At 53.5% G+C, this 16073-nt stretch overlaps 2 protein-coding genes across 2 annotated transcripts; one reads left to right on the forward strand and one right to left on the reverse strand.

Moving 5' to 3' along the window:
* Positions 1-3874, reverse strand: CSUI_000344 (start domain protein; the record flags this gene model as incomplete). The annotated part of the gene is made up of 3 exons (XM_068060578.1): positions 1-1189; positions 1960-2722; positions 3367-3874. Coding segments are annotated over 3 exons (2460 nt in total), but the record flags the coding sequence as incomplete, so codon positions are not given.
* A 391-nt stretch (positions 3875-4265) lies between these two features.
* CSUI_000345 (rhoptry kinase family protein rop27) lies at positions 4266-15324 on the forward strand. The gene is made up of 8 exons (XM_068060579.1): positions 4266-7436; positions 8309-8434; positions 9084-9375; positions 10177-10252; positions 10806-10917; positions 11775-11979; positions 12779-12852; positions 13516-15324. Exons 1-8 carry the CDS (start codon positions 5724-5726, stop codon positions 13651-13653), a joined length of 2736 nt encoding a protein of 911 aa, XP_067927450.1. The 5' UTR covers positions 4266-5723; the 3' UTR covers positions 13654-15324.
* The last annotated feature ends 749 nt before the right edge of the window (positions 15325-16073 follow it).

The raw sequence follows: 16073 nt of genomic DNA on the forward strand, positions 1-16073 counted from the left end.
TTTTGTCAAGGCAACATCATTTGAACTGCATTCACCTCCTCCGCCTTCACGGCCGGATTCTGACCGTTGTGACAACCCCGTCCTGGCGTCTTTGTGAAGCTTATTCCGGCATCCCCACCAAGGCCACACAGCAACAGATCTGATGCCTGACACAGATCCGTGCTTTTCCGCCTGCTCCTGTATCTGTAGCACCGCCTCCAAGGCGCGGACGGCCCCGCTTGCCAAGGGGACGTACGCAAGCATGTCTGATGCGTGAGTGAAGCTTTGCTGCCCACGACGCATAGGAGGCGCCTTGAAAACGCCTGGTCGACAGAGACAGTACTGTTGGGTACTTCGTGACGCATCACAGAATGCGGGGTGTTGACGACCACTACGCGGACAAATAACCTGGTTACGAGGGCAGAGGATTGCCGCGTACGCGGGGGAGTTACGTCCTCGGTGCCATGGGTATCGGAGCCTTTCCAGCGTGGCAAGTGCTCGTTCTTTCAGCCGCTCGCAAAAGCTCCAACTCTTGGTCGTGTGCCCCCCTCCCTCCGTGCTACAAAGAATCTCGGCAGGGGAAGCTCCACACTGTAGCTCCTGATACGCTTCCATCAGCGTCCTTTCATCGTAGTCCGAACAGCCTACCTCGTCCGCTGTCCAGCACCTACGTCCCCCGGAACCGACGGCACCATGGCGGCAACCAATCGAGGGTGAGTCGCGAGCGTGCTCGTCAGCAATCGCAGTGTTCCCCGCGCTACTGGTCGCGTCTTTGCCCTGTTTCGAAGGCGTTCTGCCTGCCTCTGCTATGCTCTCGGTGTTTCCGCGTACAGGAAGTTTTGAGACATGAGGGTGGCGTCCGATTTCACCAGCCAGTCTGCTCTCCGTCTGGAGATCCACCTCCCGTTTTTGCATATCATCACCGTCTTTAGCAGTGCCAACAACCGAGGGGTCCCTGGCTTGCGTCCTGTTCGACGCCTGCACCTCTACGTGCATCGAGCTATTAGGCCCGGTGCTGAATTCCTGACGCCGCAAGAGCTCATGGGCATCATCGTGATACTTCAGTGTTTGCTGTACCTCTCTGCTGAATTGAGGCCTGACAGTTCCATCATCTCGGACCATCTTCTTCGCGGTGGTGTGAAGTGCGGCTATTGTCCGGGGTAGAGTGTTCGTCGTAAAGTAGCTCTTAACCCATGGGGGAACCGGGGTCCTGACAAGAAGCAACGCACACGATACAAAAACGAAACTGGGCTGGTGACTGATTCGTACCTCCTTTTACTCGTATTCGACGTACCCATCCGCTTGAGCACGACCTATACCATCCAGAAACCAATAAGTCCTGAAGAGGTGCCTCTCATTAAGACTAAAAACCCTCTACACCGCTACTGAAAGAGCAGGATTTGCACCAGTAGGGCGCCCGCCTCCCTATCCCCTCAGCGATGACTGCGTCCGTGCAGCATCACGTTTGGCCTCCGCCTGAGTTGTATCCAGATAGTTACGGTGAAACTGTGCGGTTCTTAAGAAAACTCGCACACGATCGAAGGTGTTGGTACTGCCAGGCTCACTAGGATCATGGTTTTTGCGACGGATAACAGGTCAAGCCCCTCTAAGGCAACACCTGTCTGGTGACAGATTTATGACAAACGGTAGCGAGGGCACCCGTGATAGATGTGCATCTAAGTATACGAGCGCCCAAGGGGCCTCGTTGGAGAATCCATACACTCTCTTTCTGAACAGCTTCGCCCTCAAAACAACCACAGCGTACGTCCTTTTTCTCACTACCCCGGAGAGAAGGTGGACATCGGCTTCTGGGAATACGAAGATGACTTTCTTGCCGCGCGTGAGCAGCGCCTGCCCACGCGCATTTAGACAGTGTGATGCGTCAGTGACGAGCTGCTTTCACTGAAGAGCACGAAGTCGCGGAGTAATGAGCAGAACAAATAAAATGAAAGACACTCCCCTCGCGGCACATCATCTTACTTGCTTGCATCGAAGTGGTAGACTACATAAACTACCCCCTTTTTCTGAAGGTCCTTCTCGGCATTGTCAGCGAAAAGAACTACAGTTGAGTTGTATTTATCAACTCGGACTGCCTGAGGAAACTCGGGGCAATAGGGAGATTCGGTAGCTTGTTGGACAGACACAATAGCGCGCTTCTCGGGATATAACCGAAACCGGCGGGCGTATACAAAATCCCTGTCTTGAAGCGGCCATGGAAGTTTTACTCTCCAATAGATAACTTCCTCAACGTCACTTTCATCCGGTGCACCTTCTCGAGTCTCCCCTGGTTGTACGTTCACAGGATGTCTTTCCTGCTTTTCATCTTCATCGCCGCCTTTCTTATCTCCTCTTGAAAGATTCCCTGGAGAGGCTGTGGAAGGCCGGGGGGCTGGTGTTTCAGGCGTACTATGTGACATACACGAGAGAGACGGTGGGCACCGTGGAACATCCCCAGCATCATGTTCCTTGGTTGACCTGACTCGCTCCGGACTTGTTTTAGTCACAGCATCATTCTTAAAAGTCTGGACTCTCTCTCCCTCACCCGCAGACGAAGGTGGAAGAGTCAGGCACTCATCATTAGAGGATGACACGCGAGGGATCCGGTCGACCTCAACAGTGCGAATCTCAACGACAGAGTCATCCCAGCACGCTCGGAAGGGGAGGTTGTTGAACGTTGTGTTGTAAGCTACAGCCGAAATATCAGAAAAGCCTCCAGTGGCGACGTAGTCATGCACGTTCGTACCTGCGCAGAATTCGCAGCAACACGGGAAGGAAAATACGAAGGAGCTCAGCACAGGACTGGCTGCGTGATGCCTGGGCTCACGCATCGGAGATAAGATTAATGGATCGGGACCGATGAGGGAGACGCTAACGCAGTCTGCACCACATCGCTATTCAGTACAACGTCGTGACCGCGGTGGCTTCTGCTCACTACATTAAAAGGTTCGGCGGATCCAAGGGCTACGCCTCTGTCAGTTCGCGTGCCGCCTTGGGGACACGGGGTACGCAGTAAAGGAACACGAAAAAGAAAACCATACGAAGACAGACGTCGCGGGCCCCTCCGTAACCCACCGCGAAATGGTGAGAACCTTGTCGGCGCTGAAATGCACATATCAATTACGCAACCACCACCTCGTACGACTTCCAAGCAAAAGAACAGGAACGTCTGCTACGTAGTCGCGGCTGTCGGTACTTCTCTGCCTAGTCTAAAATAGCGGAAGATGAAGACGGGCGTCCGCGCAAAGAAAGCTATCACTCGATCACGAGTTGGTTCTTCGCTTTTTTGAGGAAGAAGCGAAGGAACAGTTTGGCGAATCCCTAGGGTCTCCAGCTGGCGACTGCGATTCGTAGCGGCGTGTGAATACCCCATAACCTGACGGCCCTGACCTGGAATCAGACGACGCCAGACAGTAACTGGGGGACCCTGCAGTAGCAGCTCCCACTCCGGCGAGGTGTTACCCTCCCTGATATCTACAGCAAAATTCAGAAATTGGTCCAGTTGCGCGTCTGGGACACGCGGTATCTGCTTGGTTTGTCCTGTTTCGGCATCTGCACCGATCGCGCCAGGAGCCAGGTCTTGGCTTCTCCGCAGTTTAGATGGTTCTTCACGGGCTAACAGCCCGCCAGAAGAAGAAGGCGTAGACGCCGACGTTTTCCTTGGACCGTCTGTTGACGAGGGAGCCGGGTGACCGTATGTTTCCGGAACCACGGTTGCAGGGAGGCTGCCTGTCACGTGGCAGGAAACCGAGCAGACAAAGAAAATGTGTAGCAGAGTTATAAAAAGGGTCGGGCCGACCCGACGGATTCGAGGAAAGTGAAGAAAAACAGGAAGACGATGTCCTCCGGTCGGCGCCACTGCAATGCCGTCTGCCACTGATGTTGGAAGAGTAGCCATTGCGGCCCCATCAGTGACTTCTCAAGGCCACACACCGCATCGAAGGCGGAGTGCGAAGACCGCACAAGGTGATCCGAAGCAAATGACAGACTGCCGAAAAAACATAACTGAGACTGTGCTCCCATCTACAATCTTCAAGCAGCCTGCCACGGGCGTCGAGACAAGATCGTGAAGACCGAGCAGGGCTTCTGGTAACATAACGCAGGAAGAGAGGGCATCGTCGGAGGGACTGATGTCCGTAGTTTTCGCTTCCGCTTTGCGTGCATTCCGCTATTCCACTTGGAGTCAGGGTGCCCTCACTAAAGAAGGAAGGCAGTAATAAGTTCCGCTTGGAGCTTCCAAGGACCTGACTAGCACACCTGCGGGCAGTGGCTGTCGCAGCAGCTACGACCGCGAACCGTGAAGTGCCTCCAGCGTGTGCATCAAAGACGAAAGCCTACACGTAGAAAACTAGAAGACAAGACGGGCTAGCGTGGACTTTTCAGACACTCGCTGCATGCAGTGCTGGCCTGGTTCTCTCGGCGAAGCCGCCTGAAACGCCACCGGAGGAATCCTTGCACGGGGCTCACCCCGATGTGACCTATGTGCCTTCTGATTCTACGGCTGCTTCTACCTTTTGCGAAGTGAAGGGGGGGAATTCTCGACTCGTTGGCTGACCACTTGCGCTGAACGAGGTCAATTTTCTAGACCCTTAACCACTACGTGAAGTATCGGCGGCCCCCGCCGCCGTAGTGTTTAGCACGAGGAGTGCCAAGATATAACTCCGTCAAAGTAAGAGGCGTCGTCGTTAGATCCAGGTACCAGTCGCCATTCAGTAGAGCTAGAACGCAGCTACACCGCTGGTGGTAACAAGTCCGCCGGCGGACCAAGAAGCCAGTCTCTCTTCAGACGGATACGCTGCGCACACTCCTCCGGGAACACTCGCAACAAGCGCTGCCACGTTCGACAGCGTTGCTTTTGTATGCCTTCCTGTCGAGCTGCACAGACAAGGATCGTTAAAAGATGGAAGCTCTTTTAGGTCAGTGCTCTTAACAGGGCTCGACCTGTCCGAACAGTCTCCGGGACGCCTCTTCGCTCACGAGGGGGAGACGGTTAAGAAAAAAGCAAAGAGGCACTGACGACTCGTACCACGGTGGCCTGGCGACAGAGATTCGGGGTCGTGGTCTTGCGGCCAGCAGGTCGCGCTGCTGGGCCCTGACACTACTTCGGCAAACCGGTCTTGTTTGATTCATTTTCTCTCTTGGTTTTTGGTCCCGTTTTGAACTTGAAAGGGATTTTCACCGATTCGGATGGCGCGGCTGCACTCGCTGCGCCGGCTCCAGCCGACTCATCATACCGTATCCTGGCCCTGCAAAAAAGTTTCTCCACCACACAGAAGTGACACCTTTGTCTGTAACAGCCCTGGAGGCTCTGGTTCTCTTCATCTCTTCTTTTCAAGTACAGTGACTGGAAAGGGTCCAGTTATCATTTCCGTATTTTTTCTCCCCTCCTTGGGAACAACCGCAGTTTATATGGGCAACTGCGCCGTCTCCAGCCTGCGGTCGCCGATGGCTCCTCAATGGACAGCGAGCGCGTAAGCGCCGGTACTTGATTTCTTACTCCGCGTCCCGCCTAACTCGTGGACCTGCTGGTACTGCTGCTGTTCTTGGGCCGGGGCGTGCCAGAAAGGAACGAGCGATGGGCGTGGTAGCCGATGTCTGAAAAACGGCCACGATTGTCGTCAGGGCTTGCTCTCCAAAAAGGCAGATCCTTCAGGTTGTGCATGAAAAGCAGGTTTGTGCCCCTGTGGATGTAACATATTCTTCTTCTTACCCTCTCGTGTGACGGACTATCCGTGCCAGTCACGAAAATGAAGCTTCCGGTTCTTTGGGGTGGCTCCGGGGGCACTGGTTTTGCAGCCTTGCCATTCAAGCCTCTGGGGCTCTTAGTTCTCCTTGTCGTTTTCGTATTCGTTGCTTCGGAGTCGTGGTTTTTGTGGCGCCTGCATCAGCTTGAAGTCGAGACACCTAAAGCAAACAGCAGTGAGATCCAGCGGTCTTCCCAGTACCCCCCCGACACCGCGTCTGTCCTCGACACACCGCAACCTGCAGAGACCACAGAGCAGAAGACAGAGGCTGGGACTTCGGCGAGTGGTTTCCTTCAAGAGAGCTCACCACAGAATAGCACGACGTCTTCAGTTACAGAACCAGCAACAAGAGATGCTCCGGACCAGCGGGCTGTTGCCGGACGCGATGGCGAGTCAGACGGACCCCAGAAACCTTCACATGCCGAGTCTGTAGTAACCCCCGCTGAAAGCGCCCAAACTGCAATACCTGTTCCCCCACATGCAGCAAAAGCAAAGACAGGCGAGGAGTTTACGGGTAGTTCTCACCTTCCGAGTGACAGTCCAAACAAGATGGGAGCTCCAGTTCCTTCTTTTGCCAAGGAAGATCACATCCCGTTTCAGTCCCCCGACGATTGGCAACGTCACCCCCTCTATGCAGACCAGCAAGTGGACATCGCACGTTGGTACGACCTAGCAGAGAAACACCCGAGTCTGTTTTCCAGCAGGGTCGGAAAGAGGTTCGCCCGCCCTCAGGAAGAGGATGACTATGACGATCCAGATATTCAGCCCCCGTTTAGCGGACTGAATGCCGATGAAGCTGCTCTGCTTCAAATGCCTGATGTGCTGCTGGCGCAGAACAACACCAATTTTCAGATGCAGTTTTTGTCAGAGTCGGAGAGGAAACAATTAAGTACTCAGCGGAAACATGCGACTGGAAGCTCCTACACGTGGCGCAACACCTACGACAACATGCCGCGTCCGTATCCAGAGTGGCCCGGCAACACTGAGCAGGAATCCGCGAATGCTCAGTGGGCTGCCGGGCTTACAGTGGGCATGCCTGTTCCTGTCAGCTCACCTTCCATGGTGGACGGGTACCCTGTCTTCATGGGGGACATGCGATTCCAGGCACCGCTCCCTGTTGGACTCAAGTTGCCGACGGGATACTGGAGAGAAAGGCCACGACGTCAGTCTGTACTACCAGGCTTCACAGGTGGTTCATCAGAGCGTCGCCTGTTGACAGAGGAGGCGGAAAACTATGGTAACCAGCCCGTGCCTGTCGAGGGAGCAGAGGCGGAACAGCGGGGCCCTGGAGGTGACGCTGGTCCGGAGGACGGACGAAGAGATGCTCTAGAACAGGCGGAAACAAGGCATCAACAAAAGGGCGCGCCACACGTCACATACAGCGTGGTGGGTAACCCGCTTCTGAGAAGGGAGATTAAAGAGAGCTCGGAAAAACTCTTGGATTTTGTCTCAGCTTTGCCTGAGATATCGGTGTCAGGAAGGGACAAGGATGGTTCAGGGGGTCGCGAGGTTCTTTCCGGACTGGAACCCAAGGGATCGGCTCAACCGGGCGGAGACATTCACCGTGAAGTGGACAGCCCTCACAACTCCGATGAAATTGAGGGAAGCCGCTTGTTAACACTGGCGGACCTCCCTGAGGTATTGTTTAGCAAACCGTCTAAGAGCTTGGTTAGAGCTGTTGAGTCGGTGGAGAGAAACTACACTCCAAGCGAGAAGGTAGGTACTCTGAAGGTGGAGGACCGAGAAGAATTCTTTAATTCTATTCCATCCACTTTAGCGAAAGACCTCAAGGAGAGGACGGCTGCCTGGGACAAACGTGTTTGTTTCTTCTTCCATGGGTTCCCTTCACCCGGGGGAAATTGGTGTCGGTGAGTGCGCACTCTGTCATTGTACCTGCGGTGTTGATGACGGCGGATTCGCTTTCTTCTAGTACACGTTGAGGTAGTAAACACCATGCATTTTGCGGGGATGACACAGAGTCTCGAATTAACCACGTCTCACACTACTGTGGAAGAGCCAACGAAGGGCGGATGAAGTGCCTCGGACGGCCTAATATGTTCCGGTGTAAGGATTTCTAGTGGGGCCTCTCCAGTCCTAGTTTAGCACAGCTCTTTCGGGGGCAGTTCGTTCTCCCTACTGTTGTAAATGCATCGCTCCAGTTTTGTAGCCTCTGGGTCTGCCTTGGTCAAAGAGGAAACGGCTAGCTTCAGTGATGCCCACTCTCTCTGAATGAAGATCCGTGTATCCGATGGGACCTTTCTTGCTTTTCTTTTCCTTTGCTGCCATCGCCATTCTCGCACTTCCGGGCAAGAAATGCAGTCATGGGTTTCGTCGAGTAGGATCATTGATATTTTTCAGCGCTGGTACCGAGAGGGGTTGTCAGAGGACTTACCTGAACTGGGGGTGTATCGAACAGCTCCTAGCAAGTGCTACCTGAAGTGAACTTCGCTCTTGTCTTCTCCGGGATTGCGGAGCCTGGGCGTGTGCTTCACTGAACCGTGCTCCGGGATGTCGTGATACGCGAGACAACTCGGAAGAGTGCCTGTCGCCGTAAGATTCCGTTGGTGTCCTTTCCGTTCGCCTTGCAGGACAGACCCCCGTCGTTCCTCCCAATGCACACACCTGTAGAGGTCCGAAGTCTCGCGACGCTGAAAATACGCACTCTGGTGTTCGAGAGAGTTCTTGGAGCAGGTGGACAGGGAATCGTTCTCCAGGTAGGCGTCACTCGTCGTCAAAGAACCGTACGACTTACCGCATAGGCTTGCCTGAGTGTAGGGCTCGCTAAAATGTGATGGTCAAGTTGAACCCATTGCTTCCCGTACACTATAGGCAACTCAGCAAGTGGGCGTTGTGAGAGAATTCTTTGGTCTGCTTTTCAAATATGTGTAGGTGTCAGTTGTTCAGATGCGACAGTCCAATCTAGGGTATACGTTTAGTTGTCCTCAGGGAGACCCGCGGCGAGGCATACATTGTTCTGCCACTGTGGTCGAGTTCATTGTCATTCCCACTGCCGCCTCAGGTTCTATAGTTCACGAGCAACCTGGTTTTGGTTATTGTGTTGCGTGAGAGATCTTGTGGACCTTCTTGGCTGATTGTTCGTTGGCTGTGAACCGGTGGCTACTACGGAGTGCAGTATACAAGGGCTCCAACAGAAACCTCAGTGTTACCAGAGATGCATGCAACAAGAGAACAAGTTCTGCATTTGCGCTGTCTGTGTGCTTGTTCATTCCTCCGGGTCCGTGCATTTTGGGGTGCCCAAGGAAGTGTGCACGCACGCCGCAACCGGTGGACTACCGATTGGTACCACAGGGTATGTACTCTCAGGAGTCGACAATTCCTTTGTTGTTTTGTCCATTTCGACAGGCTCGCGACTTCAACAATCCCGAGCTGAAGCTGGCCGTGAAGCTCTTCAGAATTCGCAAACGCAAGAACAGAACGAATGGACCACTTCAGGAGGTCGCGCGTCTCCAGCGCCGCCTCAGGTGGGAGACAGCTATTCTGAAATATGCTCCGAGAGACATCTCTTCGTATGTGTGGTCTCAACTGGCACACCTCGTCATGCCTCTGGATATCGTCGAGCCCGTCGACTTGCACGATATGTCAGACGGTGACATGCGATACTGGCATCAATGGGTTCTATTCGAAAGTTTCGCCGGTACGTCAGACGATTGACGGCACATCTGAATAGGTAGAGTCGGGTACCGAGGACGAACAAGCGCCCTCTGATTTCTGCGGGTGATCTCCCCGTTCTTACAACGCTTTCCAAGGGTCGGTTGTGCTCGAGTCTCTCCGTAGTAGTGTGCAGAGAAGCGCTTGTATGGTAATAGATTGAGACAAAAGAGGGGAGAAAAGTCATTTATCACACGACAGAATGAGCGCGCGTGATATTCGCAGCGCCTGTCTTTGTACCCCGGAGCCGTGCAACACAGGGCAAACACACAGCAGTCTCCAAGATATAGGAGGCTGCGTGAGAGCAGAGTCGTGCTCGTCCGACGAACCCGCGTATGAGCCGGCCTACTGTCGAGCTTGCGTTCCTGAGTCCGTAGGTTACTCGTCAGTGCTCTGTGGAGTCGAAAAATAACAAGCGAGAAAGGTTATAGTATAGTGTCCGCACGGACGTCGCGTGGCCATGCCATGCGTTCAGAATGCTTCCGTTCTCTCGGATAAGATCCTGCATGCCTTTCTGGGTCCCTTAACAGCTCCTGAACATGAGCGCATTTCGAGACCGAGGGAGCCCTGCAGTTCCGAATCTGCGATCTTGACCGTGCCTTATGTCGTGGATTCTTTATGTCGTGTGGGCGGAAGTCTTTCTATTTCTCAGTGAGCCCGAGTTGTCTGGGATGTGGGGTTACTAACTCACTTCCGCCTAAAGACTGTTGCCATGATGACTGCAGGAATCTAGCCTTCCTCCTATTTTCTCTTTTTTCTGCGCGGCTTCTGTCTGCTCTGTCTCCAGGCGACGTTGCCCAGCTAAAGCAGCTTTCGTCTGGCTCGCCGCATGCGCGCCTGGATGCTTCCAAACAGATGTTCATGTGAGAGATTTGAAGACTGAATGAAGTAGCTTGTTGTTTCTGTGCTGATTGGGTTTTGTCATGTGGGGTCGAGTACCTCGTAGGCGTCAACGAGCACTTGCAAAGACCCATCAACTTCAACTATACCTGCACTCCGTAGAAAGTCTCTGGGGGACTCTGGAACCTAGATAGCGGATAGGCAGAAGAATCTCGGCTAAGCCGCCAGTATCCCGTTCCCAAGCATTTCACAACTGAAAACCACCATGCAGTAGAGTCCGCCTTGGAGCTCGTAACGCTGTTGTGTGGGCAGCTGCCCAACCTTGATTCCGCCCTTTTTACGGTGCGCAGGCTGTTTTGCTGCGAGTGTCAATAAATACAGTCTGTCGCCCGTCCGAATGACCTGCATGTCATTCTAGAGAGCCCCAGTATCAATCCTCTCGGGGCTGAAGGAGTGCCGCAACCAAAAGTCGTGCCGAACTCTTGGCGTGTTCGAGCTGCTTGAGTGTTTGACGGATCTGAAGTGATGTGCAAGGGTGACAGTTCAGTTAACCCGTGTGTTTTGTGTCTTGCTTAGGGCGACGTTGCGCCTACATGACATGGGCCTGGTACATTCCGACATCAAATTAGCGAACTTCTTCATCTCGCATGAGGGTCGCGTTTTCCTGGGGGACTACTCCCTCTCCAGAGTAAGCAAGCAAGAGCGCGTCATTGTGCTTCTAAAAGGGCGCTACTGTAATCTGCCGAGTGAGAAGGTGGCTGTCGCGCCCCACTAGTCGGCAGTGACAACTTTTTTCAGCACGACGAATGGGAGATAAGCTGAAGTCGCGACAGTTGGTTGCCTGATGAAATTGACAGGACAGGGATCGGTGCAGTAGGGAAGGAGTTTCGAGTGCCTAAAGTGCTCCGCTTCAGCCTTTCTTCACTTCTTCCTCTCAAATGGGGTTGGGAGGTTGCCAGAGTGTTCCAGACTGCAAGGCTTGCGTGAGGCGTCTCGTTCCTTCTAGCTCGGATCTCAGCATTTTGTGTTCGCGTCAAAGAGAGGGGCAACTAGAGAGTGTATGCTGCTCCCCTGTGTGGTGGCCCTTCGTTCGTGAGCTGCTGCGTCCCTTTGCTACCGCATCCTTTGCTAGACGAGAGTGCTGGTGACACGCGTTTTATTACTGGTTACAGTCGATTCGACACCGGGGGAGGTTCAAGAGAGTGAGCCCGCAACCGTGTTCACTCGTATGGTGCTCGATGATTCAAGTTCCACATCAGTTTCTCTTCGTTCCGCGTGTCCGTCTTTCTTCGTTGGTTCTTCGGCAGCTTACCCTTTGTTTCTCCTCACCTGTATGTAGTGCCTCGATAAGTTCGCGGCTGGCTTTCTGTACGTTTCGACTGTTAGATTGCTTTATTTCACTGTTCAGTCGAGTCAGTGCACACCATGGCATAGCTGATTATTATCCTCATCGATGACCGAAGGGAATCAAGGTTAGTCGTATGCAGCCAATCTTCGATTTTGCTATCTGCGTGACGAGGCTTCTGTGCCGTGTGATATCCTCAGCCAATCGGAGATATGAGCCCGTGCATCGAAGGAACCATTCGCTTCTTGCCTCCGGAAAACATGAAGTGTCTTCGTGACCGGACACGGCACATCAAGCTGTCCTCGAAGAAAGACACGTGGTCCCTGGGTATCGCTCTCTATAAACTCTGGTGCCACAACTATTTCCCGTTCGCGCTTGACACACTTCATGGCAACGATATTGTTAGTAAGTCCGACACGGGTCACCAGTCATCTCTCAAGAGACAAGCCAGTGAAGGAGATTATCTCCAATGGGAGCCTTACACTCGACTGTTGCTTTTCATTGGTCGTCTTTGCCCGCATACTCCTCTCCCATGGTGGCCACCGGGACTGTTGGTTCCAGGTTTGCGAGGAGCGCTGCTTTGGGGGTGAGGCCCGTACAAAGGAATAGTATCAACCTGACGAAATTTGACCCCACTACTCGTGCTGTACTTCTGGCATATGAAACGTAGGGGGGGGAAGTGGCGTGGCTGCTGGCGTTTCTTTCCTTCTCACTTAGGCTGGCGGCACTGTGAACGGAAAGCAAGCGTAATAGTTCGTTCTCGTGCTTAAAACCTCCACAGAGAGTTAGGTACCGATAGGTACTCATTGCGTCAGTGGGCCTGGCGCATGTAGCATGTAAAGAAGAAAAGAGAACAGAAGAGCGCACGACTCGAGCCGTGTTTTCAGCCTCTCAGGCTTTCCTCAGTCATCGGTTATCACTTGGTAAACAACGCAGAAGATGTGCACCTCTTCGCCGTAATTCGCAGTTAGTTGACGAAGTGTAACCAACCTCCTGCAGATAAAAATACCTTTTCAACGGAGGCGTGCTTGTGTGCCTGGGTCTCTCTTGATCAGAATAGAGGACCATCTGTGTCTCATCTGCGGGTGCTTGTCTGACGCTGTCGCTCTCCTTTTCTGTGCGCTTTACTTACTCATATCTGCACTTTCCTCCCAGTTGCACGTCTCTCTCGCTTGTTAATCACCAACCTGTATCCTGTCTGCAGCAAGAGGCGCGGCTGTCACTAAGGAGGAGCTGGACTTCTCCAACTGCTCACGAAGCACGCCAGTCGCAATGGTGGTGAGTGGCACTTCCTCCAGATCTTGATTGCACGCACATGTGTCAGGGAGAAGCGTACACACAAAAAGGAGTGGAGTGTCTTTCCCTGCGGTGTCGAACGGCTGCGATATGTTTGTATTTTGCATGGTAACATGAACGGCGCCCTGCCTTATACTTTGCAAGAAGTATGTTGCTTGGGCCTCACGCCTTTGGCCGGTCAGGCGAAGGTAAAGCGCCGCTTGGGCGGTAGAACAGCTTTGTCAAGAAAAGCGCCTCGAACACCAGCCCGGTTGCTGCCTAGACGGTCACTTGCGTGTCTGGAAACTGTCGACACGCCGCACCTCTGAACGGAACAGTGAAAGAGCCAGAGATGCTCTTTCCGTCTGTGACATCATTTGGGGACCGAGGAGATGTCAAGCCTCAAGAGGTCTACTGTTTGGGGTTCAGCCTTTCAGTGGACTCCAGGCAAGTTTCCTTCACATTTATAGTTAGAAAGATGTCTGTTCAGAGAATGAGAACTGGCCGTCCTGTGCATAACATAACTTTAAGTGAAGTTTTTACATTCAGACGCGGAAGTCTTTGTCGTTAGGGTTGTACGTATAGCGGCTCGACAAAATGTCTTTCGGTTCGGCCTTATCCTCCAAGTGTGTGTGTGGCGTGTGCGTTCTCCGTCTCTGTGTGTAGGACCTCCTTCAGCGGATGTTAGATCCTGACAGTGCAACCCGTCCGACTTTACGGGAGCTGTACGAATCGCATGTGCTTTTCAAGGAGTCACGGAAGACACTTATGCTTCACACCTTACGCGATCTGATGCAGGAATAGCACTCGGTGCGCCTTTCGATGAGTACCGAGCACGCGCCCCGGGATGGAGGAAGCGATGGGGGATGATGTGGCTTTGTGTAAACACAAAGTCGGATTCCACACACAAGAGACGCTCTCTAGAAAGAGAGGGTACTCGTGGTGCCTGTGGAGAGGCACGCGGCGCGTTTCAAGACGCGTGCACTTCCGGCGATGAGGTGCCGAAGTTCACCCACAAGATAGCAGTCAGGGGGCACGCTACTTGGTCTGGGCATGAAGCTGAGGTGACGACAGAATAACCAAAAGGAGCGATAGTCCTTGCTGCATGACAAGACTCCGCCGTGTGACCCCCGTGTCACACGTTTCCTGTTGTTTTTTTAATGAAGCACCAACGGGTCGTATGGGTCGATGCACCCACAAAGATACCCAGGGATTTTTTTCTGGTGCCTCTGTTCGAGCGGAAGATTAAGGCGACATAAGGGAAGGGGAGGGAAGGGGGGTGGTTGTCGCCAACACACGCGTCAATACGTGGATGGAGACATGTGTGGCGGGGCTCCCTGCCTCAACGGAGACCCATGGGGAGTAAGCAAGCGGTAGTGCCGCTTTATGTGCGCAGAGATATGGTAATAGGCCACGTAAAGGTAGACAGGTCGGGTCGGGGAGTGTTTTGTCTACAACTAGCTGTGGTGCGCAACCGAGGCACTCACAGAAACACAAGGCTGCACTCTGGGCCCGTGGTAGACACGTGCAGAGCTACCTCGTGTGCGGGACAGCTGCTGCAAGCCAGGACTAAGGTTAAACCGCACCGGGGAAATCTTAAATTGCATGGAAGTGGGTACTTGAAGCTATTTGAATCCACCACTTGAACGGAATTCATGTCGGTATTCATGAGTAGGGGGCAGGCGATATGGCCTATTGCACATGAAGAACAGGTTCAGTTCCCACCGGGACAGACTGGCGGTATCTTCTTTCTAAAGTATCTGAACAGCTGCGGAGGTGTCCCTGAAAGTATCGGAATGTGAGCGAAATTGGTATGGTAGTCAGTGGCAGTAAACACTTGGGGTCCTTCACTTACCTTGAGCCCGGGCGCTCAGTTGATGTAACGCACTCTGTTGGATGGCAGTTTGAACGGCCTCGTGCGATTTCGAGGGCGTGTCTAATGCAACCGTGCACGCATACGAAAGCTGCCGAACATGGGAAATACCGGTTGCGGGGGGAGTGTGTCCGGACGGTTTACTGCAATTTGCTCGTTGTGCTGAAGTGGATCGTTGTTCGTTGAAGGTAGAAAGATGTTCTCCCCGCGGCAGCGAGGATATAATCAGGAGTGGAGCCAAGTCGAGCATCGCAGCCCCACGAGTGCGAAGGCTGCTGGGAAGTCTGAAGAAATCGGTGCGCCAGCCTCCGTAGGTTCTATCGCTCGGCGTGGAACTTCGCGAAGACACGGTGTTCCAGATTAGAGACCGCCTCAGCTGCCGGGAGTGCAGAAAAAGGTTTTATTGGTAACACGGTTTCAGTACAGAAACGTTGACTCGTGCAGGTGCATCAGCAAATCTCCCTTCGTAAGTCCCAGTGCGTGAACCGTGCACCCCGTTCACATTTGCGTGACTCTATGGTACCTCGTGGGAAGGCCACAATGCGCTAAGTGGGGGCAAAACGAAACGACAGGTGGAAGCCGAGGGTGGCAGCCCCGCGTGGAGGAGCACTCCATAGTGGTCGTATGCACTGCTTGATGTGTCTACTATCCGTTCTTCAATGTATCTATCTATCTTTGATCTCTCTATCAAGAATCTATCTCTCTAGCTGCTGACGCTAGCGCGCCTACGGCGCACTACCAGCAGGTGTTTATACGATGACGGTATAAACACCTGCTGGTAATGAAATACCTCACCTGTCGGGCTCTTTTCTTGATTATGGCGGTGAGAGGCGCTACGGGGTTTCGTGCGGGAGAAAGAAGACACCAGCGCACGCTGGACATCAGCTGCTCACGAGTGGTACAACCGACAATTTCTAGTATGCAGGCGGACTACGAACCCTGAACTGCGGGGTCTGTCGTGCAGTACTCACATGAAGTGAGTGTCTGGGTTCATGCCCTATTCTGCGGAAAGCCAGTTTGCCTCTCGACAAAAACAGAAAGAACGCTGATGCGACGGCCGCGGTGAAAGGCACTACGCACCGTTGGTATACAGCTGGCTGCTTCCGCAATCGGCGGTCCGCGGAACAGGCGCGACAGAGCGTCCGGGTTACAACGGAAACGGAGGTTCGCGCTTGCGAGAAACGTAGTTTCGTGAAGCGTCTCCGTTACGGGGAGAAGCGCCATAAGTGACGGCCCCTGCAAACACTTCTAGTGACACTACCCGCCAGGGGGGCGACAAGTTCAGCAGTGAGTGCGCGACTTCGGTAACCGGGCCCGACCTCATTGGCTGCCTTCTGTGCATGTTGACGAG

Source organism: Cystoisospora suis (genome assembly GCF_002600585.1).
Source record: "Cystoisospora suis strain Wien I chromosome Unknown contig_153, whole genome shotgun sequence".
Taxonomy (NCBI): Eukaryota; Apicomplexa; class Conoidasida; order Eucoccidiorida; family Sarcocystidae; genus Cystoisospora; species Cystoisospora suis.

Bases quoted from the DNA above. Each gene is read 5' to 3' on its own strand.
- CSUI_000345 (XM_068060579.1), top strand. From the start codon at position 5,724: ATGAAGCTTCCGGTTCTTTGGGGTGGCTCCGGGGGCACTGGTTTTGCA. The intron at 8,435-9,083 runs GTAGGCGTCACT...CCATTTCGACAG, and splicing joins GACAGGGAATCGTTCTCCAG to GCTCGCGACTTCAACAATCC. The intron at 12,853-13,515 runs GTGAGTGGCACT...CTCTGTGTGTAG, and splicing joins GCACGCCAGTCGCAATGGTG to GACCTCCTTCAGCGGATGTT.